Source organism: Ctenocephalides felis, unplaced genomic scaffold (genome assembly GCF_003426905.1).
Source record: "Ctenocephalides felis isolate EL2017-DRISC unplaced genomic scaffold, ASM342690v1 CF-g0.4_SCAFFOLD_01886, whole genome shotgun sequence".
NCBI lineage: Eukaryota > Metazoa > Arthropoda > Insecta > Siphonaptera > Pulicidae > Ctenocephalides > Ctenocephalides felis.
In genome coordinates, this window is record NW_020538040.1 from 16,327,880 (window position 1) to 16,339,966 (window position 12,087).

Genomic DNA, 12,087 nt, shown 5'->3' on the forward strand with positions numbered 1-12,087 from the left:
TTTCTGTATCATCGATATATTAGTTCAGCAACGCATCATATCAATTATTTAACTAACACCATGGTTCAAAGATCTGTGACTCACAACATTATTCATGGATTAGTGGCAGAGCTGGAGGAAATTTTGATTAGATAGTAAAAAATTAATTATGTATGTAAGTGTTATGATCAGAAATATGAATATTACAAAAAAATAAAAACTTTACGTGCTTTAAGGCAAATTGCTGGAACTTTTTGTACCAAAAATATTTTTTTTAAGTAAGCTTTAAAATTTTTGGAAATCATTGGAAAAATTATTAAATTATTTGAAACAAAATATCGAAGCGCGTTAGCGCCGCTTTGCAGGCTTAAGGGTTAACATTGGTATGCAACTCATATAAATGTAAACAAAATTTGTACTTACTATTAAAATCTCTATAAAATATTTCATAATTTAGTGTGTATATGTCTATTTTTTTTTCATTCTGCAATCTATGCAAATAATTATATTTAGCAGAGAATGCTGACTAGTTGTTTACAATTGATTGTTTACAAATTAGTTAATATAAAAAAAACTAAAGACAAATATAGAGGAAAAAAAATAAAAATAAACTATATTAGATCTTGAGGTATTTTCCTTTTGAGTCTGGTAGACTGACCTTCCTGGTATGAGTTGCATGATAGTCGGTTAGAATGGGCGTTAATTCTATTTTTTTTAGCAGTACCCAAAGTTGTAATCCGTAGGTCCACACTATGCTCATTTGGCGGTTTGATCACTATGCTCATTTTTAACCGCCAAATGGCGGTATATATATTTTTTATTATTGTATCTCTAAAAAGCCGCTGGACCTGTCTAAAAAAAATTACGAAAACCAATTTTTTATTGTGTCAATACAAGTGATATGGTTTTTGAATAATTCAAATCGAACGCTGGGTTCTCTCAAAATTGCCATTTTACGCCATTTTTTACCCCGTATGTTTGAAACGACAGGACCTGTCTCTGTCAAAAACTCACCAGCACATATCCCCATCAATAGCAATCGAATGTTTTCTCAATCATTCAAATTGGTTGATCAGTGCTTTCAAAATCAAGGACGAGAAATTGTATTTAAACATGCACGTTTACATACTACATACATATAATATTCTATATCCTTCCCCCACGAAATGTCTAGTGGTGGTTTTTATAGGGATATCTGGCAAATGATTATTTGCTTTCATCTTATTTTTATTTAGTAGGTACTAAATTTAAGCAATATTGAGCCCTTCACACTCAGACAAAAGACCTAGTCTCAGATGGCTAAACGCATTTCCTTTGCTATCCAAAAAAAACATCTTTTTTTTTCTTAGGTCTGCCAAAATGGTTCTTAAACGTATATAACAAATAAAAAATATGATTTTTGATTTCCATTTTTTTTGCAATTACTATCACTGACTTCATGGGATTTTTATACTGTTCACAAATTTTATGGAATTGAAAAGTAATATCAAAAATAGTTAGACAGTAATTATTTCATTTTATATCATTTTTAATCATTCACATTTCTATAAACAACTTGAAATCGGTTAATTTCATTACTTTATTGCCCAGCTCTCCGCCTAAACAGACTTTTAGTGTTTACACTAGGCAACGAACTTAATTAGAGGACGATGTAGTGTTAAATATGATGTCATATTAGCTATCTTATTATATATCTACTGTTATTTTATTGACTGGTAAAAAGTCATGTTATGTCAATAGCAATGCACCTAAATTTATTGATTTAATCAATTATCATATTAAATTAATTTCATGGCGACTCGATGGCGCTATAAATAATCATTGAAAGAAATTAAAATATGTATTCTTAGACACAGGTTTAGTTTATTATACGCATTTTTTTAAAGCAGAAATTTTTAGTTTTTGTTTAATTGTGTTTAGATTTTATAAAATACCTTTATTTTATTAATTCAATATAAAAATATAAAACATTTATTAAATACTTTGTATTTTTGACTAATTATTTACATATGTTGAATCTATCAACATATAGTATAGTAGTATTTTAAATATTATTTAAAAAAACGTAATCATTGCTTGACAAGAGCCTGAAATAATATTTATTAATATTGATTACGGCTTGTTCATGATTAAATCAATAAATAAAAAAAAGTGCGCGTAAGGTTCACACGCGATTGAAGTAAAACTTATTTGCTACTGTACAAGATGGCATTTAAGTAAAAATGAATACATCATATAACAATTTTGAATAATGTTTATTAGTAATATGGTAACACTCGTGATGCACACATCTATTAGTGTCAACCATTATACACATTTATGTAATGATAAATTATAAATTATATTTTTATAATAGCATTAAAAATATGTATAATATTTAAAAACAATAATGTAATTATAATCATACTTCAAATATGGCATGATCGGTTTGTCATTGTAATTAGCATTTAGAAATGATCCTTTATTAGAGAAATGAAGTAATTGGTGATTAATAACTTCTATAATATTCGTTCACACAGTGGATTATATTAAACAACGCCTAAACAAATATTGTTATTGCATCTTCACTCATCTTTGCAATAATTGTGTTTGAAGAACTTCATGTAATTAAAATTAACATGCATTCATTGACTGATGATATTTTTTTTACTTTTTCGCTGGCGATATGATCTCATTCTTTGAACAGCTGTAACATCTGTTTTGGCTAAAAAATATTTTTCTAAATTTCAATAACTTCAAAGATTCATAGAAATTACGAATAATATAGAAATAATTTCTAAGGAACACGGTAAAATATTCTTCTGATTCAGGCATTTTTCATTAAATCAAGATTTGTACTACGATGTAACTTTAAAATGTTTATTTATCTATGCCGATTTCTTGTTGATATCGGTACGCATACAACGTTGACGCCGGTACGCATACAATGACATATCTCTATTCACATACGCGACGACTAATCACAATCGACCCGTATAGAAATGATATCATCGAGAGCGAATGACGAATCATTGGCACTCGACTTTTATCTGCCGTAACGCGTTTCCGTTGCATTTGTACGGATTTACACCCTAGTCGCGCATAAAGTAGTTTTATCATATTATGATATATATGATGAACAAAGGTTTTGAAAAAAACATATTCATCATTTTTGCAACTATAATGAAGAATTTACATATAAATGTATAAGTTTATTAGAATAATAAATTCAGATTAGATTAGATTAAAAATCCACAAATTTGTTTTTTTGAAATTTTCTAAAGCACAGTATGAATATTTTGCATTGACATAAAATTTATAATATAGACGTCAAAAATAATTATACACTGCTATTTTATTCGTGTTGAATTAGGCATTTTAACGCAGTTCTGACTATTGCAATGATTGTTTTTATAATTTACGTATGAAGAAATCTTGATATTCATTATAGTGTTTTTGTTGTGTATGTAAAATATGATATTAAAGTTTTTTTGCAATAATTTTATTAATAATTTCCAATCAATATTATATTTTTTTTACTTAATGAGCTTACAAATGATGAAGTAATATATCCATTGAGACCTAAAATCATTATTTTTTTACAATACATTTTGCATATTAATTTTTTTTTTTTGAAATTTTCTTTTAAATAGCATGGTCTTGTTGCCACAGTTTACATATGTTTAAAAAAAATATTATGCAATATTAACATGTCACAATCAGAAATTTTCACGTGAGGTTTGGTAAATTTATTGGATAATTTAATATATCGAAGTTTTTTTGCCAAAGTTTTTGGACGAACACTTTTTTTATGTCACACATATCTAACTGGCATATTCTTATGTTAGAACGTTTTTAATGTGGCCTTCTACCAAATCATGTGCGTCAAACATATAGGTCTGACATGGCTCATGTAGAACTTATTACCATTAGATACATATGACTGACATGTTGATTAACGTAATTAAATACAAATTGAAAAATTTTTGTAATTGAATATTACTTACTTAATAAAATTTCTATATTTCAGAATTACTGTGATACCATACTGTTCTGTGAAATTGCACGATAGGCAAAATTCTATTTGAACTAAACTGGAAATCCTGAACTATGTAAGTGATATTATTAATATTTCTACCTAAATCCTAATTGATAATATTCTAATAAACATTATAAATCGTATAGTATAGATTTATCATATTTTTAGTGATAATTTTGTACAAATAGCTGAAAAAAATACAATTGAACAACGATTGTATAATCTATACTAAAATGAATGAGAAAAATAAAAATGTATTTATCTTTATTTCGATGTCAAGCAGAATAGCATGGACATATGCATTCATATATAATTTAGACTTAAAGACATGTCTTTCAAGACTTATACCAAAATCAGATAGGGTAGATAAAAAACTTAATATAGTTGGTGGTTTTGTTCAAAACTTCTAAACTTCGATTATATATAATCACAGCTTCATTCAAGAAACATCTTCGCATCAGGATGTTTCATGTATTCCTCCAAGGATTTGGCAATGACCTTATCGGGGATATCCTTCCAGTACTCGTAAACAGCTTTTTCTGCAGTAACTTTGAAAAGATTATCTTGAACTTCAATGGTTACTGTGCCAGGTTTTAGTTCTCTTAAAAATTCAATCCCGGTCCTCCAAAGTAATTGTTTCCTTTCCCCGCCCTCCAATTTAAAGTATTTGACTTGCACAAACCTTCCTTGGCACTCCCCAGTTGCTCCGATTTCGGCGTCAAGTCCATGAAGAAGCCAATGCTCTATAGTGATCGTTTCAAAAGTCTCGTGGAAGGTTTTTGGCTTTTCCATAAACGTCGTTCCAGTTATTGTCATTATTGCATTTATTCGTTTAATTATCTTGACTTTGTTTCAGTTAATTATATAGTTCAAAAAATTATTTTTGGTGATACGTTTGAGTTTGTATCTTTTGTTTATCTGATTATTATACTCAATGCTAGTTTGACTTTAGTATCCATAGAAACAAATTGTGATTGATTTCATAGATGAGTTGATTTATATTGAATTCGTCATTTTCTATATGTAAAAAATGTTGATTGATATTTGATCAATTTAATTGGGAATTGAATCTGCTTAAGTGATTTTGCAAAAATCAGTAGTGAAATATATATTTAAATAGTTGGTTTGGTATTTAGCCTTGAGGCAAGTTACATGAACTTCCCGATATGTGTAAATAATCGACTTAATCAATAAAAAATAAATTAATTTATGAGTGATTAAAAGTATTCCGAGTGGATTTATTATACATAATTGAAAACGAGCGAACACTTTGACACGGTGTATTTTCCAAAAGTAAATTTTCAGAAATCAACAATTGTTATAATTGAATCAGTTTCTATAGGAATTTAATGGCTTGATAAGTTTATTAAAACAAAGTACTCTATCGTTATACCAAGTAAAATCGTCCAATTTTAATTTTAACAAACATCAAAAAAACTACTCATTTTCTTAAACTTTGATGAATTTTTAAATTTAAACTACTTGTCGAAAGGTCGTAATATTTCAGTATGTTCTATAAGACCATGATATATATCGCCAAAAAAGTTCCATTAAAATGGGCTTAAATTTTTTTTCAACAGGTAATTACGAGAAAACTGCTCGGTAGATTTTTAACTAAAACTAATCAGTATCATTCCCAACTAATATCTTTCGAACAGTTTTTGATTTTTTAAAATCGATTCGATAGTATGAGCTTGAATGTGGACGAAAAGTTTAACACTTTTTTCCAAATTACAAAGAAACTGCTTGGCAGATCATCGCACAAAACTGACAAACAATAGTCCTAATCGAGATACATCGATTGGCTTTCAATTTTTTGAAATCGTTCTAGTCCCATTCAATCCAGAATGGCTTGAAACGTCGAGAAAACATAAAATAAGCTAATCGGATTTTTTGATGAAAACAAACTTCTCCTTCGGGAAGTTAATTAAAATAATACTAGTTCTTTAAATTTACCTGTTGAGTTACATCGCCTTTTGTCGCCGTATGGGTACAATAATACAAATCGTTCGTCCGTCGCCGCGTTAATATTTTTCCATAAAAAAGTCACAAACTATCAACAACTTCTACCTACCGGTATGATTTTATTAACATACTGGTGTCATATCATACACATTATGATAGTCATATAGACATAAAAATATACAAAAACGCACTTAACTCAACTCCAAGGCAGGAGGCCAAAGACATCATATAAACAAAAAAATTAACGAGGAACAGAAAACAGGTATTTTTTATTGCTGTCCGCTACTGGAATTTAATTTAATCGTACGCTTTCGAGCGATATGATATTTCGTAAAATATATTTTGTTTTAAAATTATTCCGAGACGCGATAAAGGCGATATTGTTGGAAATGATATATTTTTTAATTAATAAATATTGTTCCTACAGATAATTTATCAGAGAGAAACATAAAGTTGTGCATGGCATCGTGCCTTAAGGCAAATTGCTGGAACTTCTCGTACCAAAAATTAAAATTTAAAAAAAAATTCAATTTTCTAAGAATCCAGAAAAAAATAGAATTTCTAAGACTTCAAATTTTTTGGGAAAAAATGACTTTTTTGAAAAATTGGATTTTTTTATACTTTGAGCAATCGCAATATATGTTAGCTACGTAGAAACGCTGCGTCGCAGTATAACGGTTAAACATTGGTACGGAACCTGTAGAAGTGTAAACAAAATTCGTTTTTATTATTGAAATATCTATAAAATTTGTGATAATTTTATGTGGCATTTTATTCCCTATTTTAATGGATTTCCTAAAGCGCTAGACCTGCCTTCCCAAAAATTTAATCAATTCTTCATTTCGTCAATACAAATAAAATGTTTTTCGAATCATACAAATCGGACGCTCCGTTCTCTCAAAAAATCAATTACCATTTTTGACACTTTTTGCCCCGTATCTTTGAAACGGCTCGACCTGCTTTTGTCAAAAACTAATCAGCATGTCTCCTTATCACTATAAATCAAATGTTTTTTGAATTATTCAATTTGGTTGACCCGTCTTTCCCAAATCGTCGACGATAATTTGTATCTACATTTTCAGTTTTCGCTTTCAATTAAATCTTAACTATGCGATCTCTAATTGAATTATCTCAAACGTAAAGTATTGCCCAGACACGTGTTTGTATGTCCAAAAATCATAATTTATTATTTCACATTTTAATGAATTGACAATGTTTGACTTAATACGCCACAAAAACATCACAAATTTTGACCATGATATTTTTTCTAACTTTGAATTTTTAGAAATAAACTACTAGCCACAGAGCCGTAATAATTTAGTATGTCTTATAAGACCATGATATCTATGGTGAAAAAAATTTACATAAATTTTTTTTCAACAGTTAATTACAAGAAAACTTTTTGGTCGATCTTTACCTAAAACTAATCAGTATAATTCCCAACCAATATCTTTTGAAAAGTTTTGATTTTTTAAAATCGATTCATGTGAGCTAAAACATGGTAAAATATGACCTTGCAAATTACAAACAAACGGTTGGATCGATCATCGCACAAAACTGAGAAACGATAGTCCTCATTGAGGTACATGGAACGGCGTTTAAATTTTTTAAATCGGTCCAGCCGTTCTTGAGAAAACGTCGATATAAAGTAAAAAATCTGTTCATGCACACTTATACCAAATTTGGTCTCATTTGCTTCAGAATGGCTTGAAACGTCGAAAAAACATAAAACTAGTGAATCGGATTTCTTGATGAAAACATAGACTTCTTCTTCAGGAATTAAATTATATATTATTACCATACTAATTATTCTAAATTAAAGATAAATTCGATATTTTTCAAAAATCTTGTAAAGTGCAGTTCAAAATTATTCAATTAATGTTTTTTAAATCAAAAATCGATTGTTTTGTTATAAGAAATTCTGTTAGAATATTGTTTAAATAATAATTACACAGATAATAGAAAAATTTTACTTCTTCCTAAAATTTTGGCAAGAAATAATTTTTGATTCATCAAATTTTCTTGATGCCTTTGTAACTAAATTATCTAAAAAAGTTACCATTGCACATGTAAAAATTTAGCTATGCTATTAACTTGTTAAAACTGATAAATTCAATATTTCACAAAATTATAGTGAGAGTTAAATAAAGAAATTAAATATTAAGCACAAATCCTTTAAAGTGCACTTCAAAATAAGTCAATAAATATTTTTTGAAATACCTAGAATTTTTAAATTAGGATTTGGTCTTTACAATTGCCTAAATTTTAAAAATATGAATAAATATCATGTATTAATTAAATTATTTCAAATCAATTTTTATTATTTATTTATTTTGCCGTAAAATAATCATTATTTTTAATTTTTCCAAGATTTTCTTAATAATTATGTCTTTGTAAGAATAAATCAAGTTTGATGTTGGAAAACGTTTATTTAATTATCAAAATAGCTTATTTAGCATATATAACTTAAATTTATTTTATCAACTTAAATAACAACATAAATTTATTAGATTCTAAGAGATCTAAAAGTTTTTATTCTAATACATTTTTGGTCATCTAATCTAATTTGGTGAATCTGATTGATTCACAATTATTCTAACAGATGTATAGAAACAAATTTCTCAAAAAATATGATCACAAATTTCAGAGATACATAACACTAACTCTAAGTTTCATTATTAAAGAAAAGTTTAATATTATTTTTCAATATTAACTATTACCGTATTCTTCTATTTGTTTGCTTTTTTCATGCACAAATAAATTGTTGAAAAATTATGTCGTCATTATAGCGTTTCTCAATAACATTAATTACTGCTCATAATCAAAATAAATCTTTTAGTTTTTATTCGAAGATATTAATCGACATCAATTATAAAAATATACTGACAAACCAAAACACGGATTTTAAATATGATTCCTAGAATAAAGATAGGCATATAAAATCAGCTCATTAAATAAATAACACCTGAAAATAACCGAGTATCTGACTAAGAAGAAAACTAGAGGGGCGTATGACATCGAGCCTCAAGACAAATTTCTGGAACTTCCGTGCCAAAAATTATTATTTTTTTAAAAACGATTAACATTTTTGAAAAAAATTTACTTAAAAAAAATTAGATTTTTGAGAAACTATAAATTTGACAAAAAATTACTTTTTTTTTTATTTTGACATATTTTGGAAATTTTGAACTTTTCAAATCAGTCGTACTGCATTAACTGCATAGAAACGAAACGTAAAAGCGCGTAAGCGCCGCGTCGCCGTCTAACGAATAAACATTGGTACGAAACCCATAGGAATGCAAACAAAATTTATACTTATTGTTAAAATCTCCATAAAATATCTGATAATTTGACGTGCATATGTCTAATGATCATTTTTGGCCGCCAAATAACATTTTTTTTACTTTTTTCATTAGATCTCCGAAACCGCTAGACCTGACTTCATGAAAATTTGATCAATTCTTAATCTTGTCAATAGAAGTAAAATGTTTTTTGAATTATTCAAATCGGACGCTCCGTTCTCCTAAAAACTGAGTTACCATTTTCGGCACATTTTGCCCCATATCTTCGAAACGGCTAGACCTGCTTTCGCCAAAAACTAATCAGCACGTCTCCTTATCAATACGAATCGAATGTTTTTTGAATTATTCACATCCGTTGATCGGTGTTCCCAAAATCGTCGTCGAAAATTTGTATTTGCACACATACACACACACACATAGATTCATTTTTTGTAAGATATGCCAAAATATTCAGAAACCTTTGAAACGTGAAGATATATAAAAATTTTCATTTTCGATATTTTTGCGATTACTATAACTTGCCCTACGGGAAGTTAATAATAAAAACCTAAATTACTTCGGTTGTAAATTATGTTCTTTTAATATAATCTCATGTTTTTTTAATTCCTTTATCAAAAACAAAATTAGGGTACTTCTTATTTATTATTTATTATATATTAGGTTGGCAACTAAGTAATTGTGGATTTCATTTATTGAATATACTTTTTAGGTTTGCTGATGTAGTCCAAATAAAAACTACATTTTGTACTGTAAAATTTTTAAAATAATTGTTTATTGTTACCAGTTAACCATTATTTAAATGATTATTAACAATTAATAGTTATAATTAAATAAATAGTTACTGATTATTATTAATCCATATATAAAATAAATATACAATTTGAAAAAAAAAAATTAAATTCAGAGTTCTGGTATCTCATTGGTAAGATCAAGTTCATCATTCGAATTTTTGGAAATTTCTTCGTAATCAGTTTCCAATATGTTTAGATCAATTTGTGCTTCTTTAAACTCGACTTCCTCCATACCTTCATTAACATACCAGTGAATGAACGCTCTTTTTGCATACATCAGGTCAAATTTCTTATTCAAATTACCCCAAGCTTGTTGAATAGCTGTCGTATTTGATAACATTAATGCTGCTTTAGAAATTGGCAATAACTCACTGCCGGTAATTGCTATTGGTGACTGACTATTTATGCCAATTTTAAAACCGGTAGGGCACCAATCAACAAATTTGATGCATTTGTTCTCTTTCAGAATAGTTATTGCAGCGTTCACATCTTTTGGTACGACATCTCCACGATAAAGCATACAGCAAGCCATATATTTACCTTTGTTGGTATCGCATTTTACCATATGATTAGTTTTGTTAAATAATTCATTTGTGATCTCCTTGATCCCCATTGATTCTTCATAGACTTTGTCAAAGGAAACTATGGGTGCATATGATGTTAGAGGGAAGTGAATTCTTGGATACGGCACAAGGTTGGTTTGAAATTCTGTTAAGTCTACGTTCAGTACTCCATCGAATCGGAGAGAAGCAGTTATTGATGAAACTGCTTGGCTGATCAAACGGTTTAAACTGATGTATCGGGGTCGTTCAATTCCTAACTTCATCCGACAAATATCATAAAGTGCCTCGTTATCAAAGATAAATGCTATATCTGCTGTTGAAAGAGTTGCATGTGTAGTTAAAATACTATTATAGGGTTCTACAACAGCCGTTGAAACTTGCGGGGATGGATAAACTGCTATTTGAAGTTTACCTTTTTTCTGGTAGGTGTCATTGAGTCTTTGCATCAACAATGATGCAAAACCAGATCCAGTGCCACCTCCAAAAGAATTGAAGACCAAAACACCTTGTAAACCTGCACATTGTTCACTGAGCTTGCGCAGGCGATCCATGACATCGTCTATAATATTTCTACCAATTGAGTAGTGACCACGAGCATAGTTATTGGCAGCATCTTCTTTGTCCGTTATCATGTTACTTTTTTCGAACAGGTGCCGATATTTTCCAACTCGGACTTCATCAATAACCGTTGGTTCCAAATCGACCATAATACTCCTGGGTACATACTGACCATTGGGACTCTCATTGAAGAATGAGGTAAAGCAATTGTCAGCTAATGAAATTGATCCCTTACTATGATCAGCTGGTATACCATTTGGTTGAATTCCGTGTTCCAGGCAGTAAAGTTCCCAAGTCGCACTTCCTATCTGGACTCCGGCCTGACCGACGTGAATGTTTATGCATTCCCTCATTGTAAATTTTTGAAAATCTACTTCAAATTTTGAATTAACAATTAAGTGAAAATAGTGAATTGAAAAATACTGAAAATTTTGACGATTGTTCGAATATGTTTTTGTTTTATATTTATATATGGGCCTACTCCATTTTTTATTTTTTTCATTTCGGTTTTACTGCTGACATATTTCGGTTTATTATTGATGAAATAGGTCGAAAAGTAGCGATGCAGGTAATTTTAAATAATTTGTATTAACAATTCAATGTCAGTTATTATTCAATTGTCTTAGTTGAATACCCTGTACGTTTAATTAATATAAATCATAAAAAAATAAGATTAAATTTTAGAAATTATTTTACTCATTTGGAAGAACAGATTAAGACTACTATTAAGTTCAGATAGTAAACAAGAAATAGTAAGTGATTTAAAAAAATATTGAAAAAAAAAACAAGTTATAGAACAATATTCGACTTCAGAGTATGTATTTGTATAACAATACAAAAAATTATAAATCATGCATCCAAAAAGTGCAAAAAATTAAATAGAATTATTTAACTCTTTGGGGACGCCTGTC

The 12,087-nt window shown here is 28.8% G+C and overlaps 1 protein-coding gene across 1 annotated transcript; it reads right to left on the reverse strand.

Annotated features, from left to right (window-relative positions):
• Positions 1 to 10,164: 10,164 nt before the first annotated feature.
• On the reverse strand, positions 10,165 to 11,529 carry LOC113374691 (tubulin alpha chain-like). The gene has a single exon (XM_026614667.1). The coding sequence runs from the start codon at positions 11,527 to 11,529 to the stop codon at positions 10,165 to 10,167; it is 1,365 nt and encodes a 454-aa protein (XP_026470452.1).
• Positions 11,530 to 12,087: the final 558 nt, after the last annotated feature.

Excerpts from the sequence above, each read along its gene's own strand:
- LOC113374691 (XM_026614667.1), bottom strand. The coding sequence starts at position 11,529 with ATGAGGGAATGCATAAACATTCACGTCGGTCAGGCCGGAGTCCAGATA.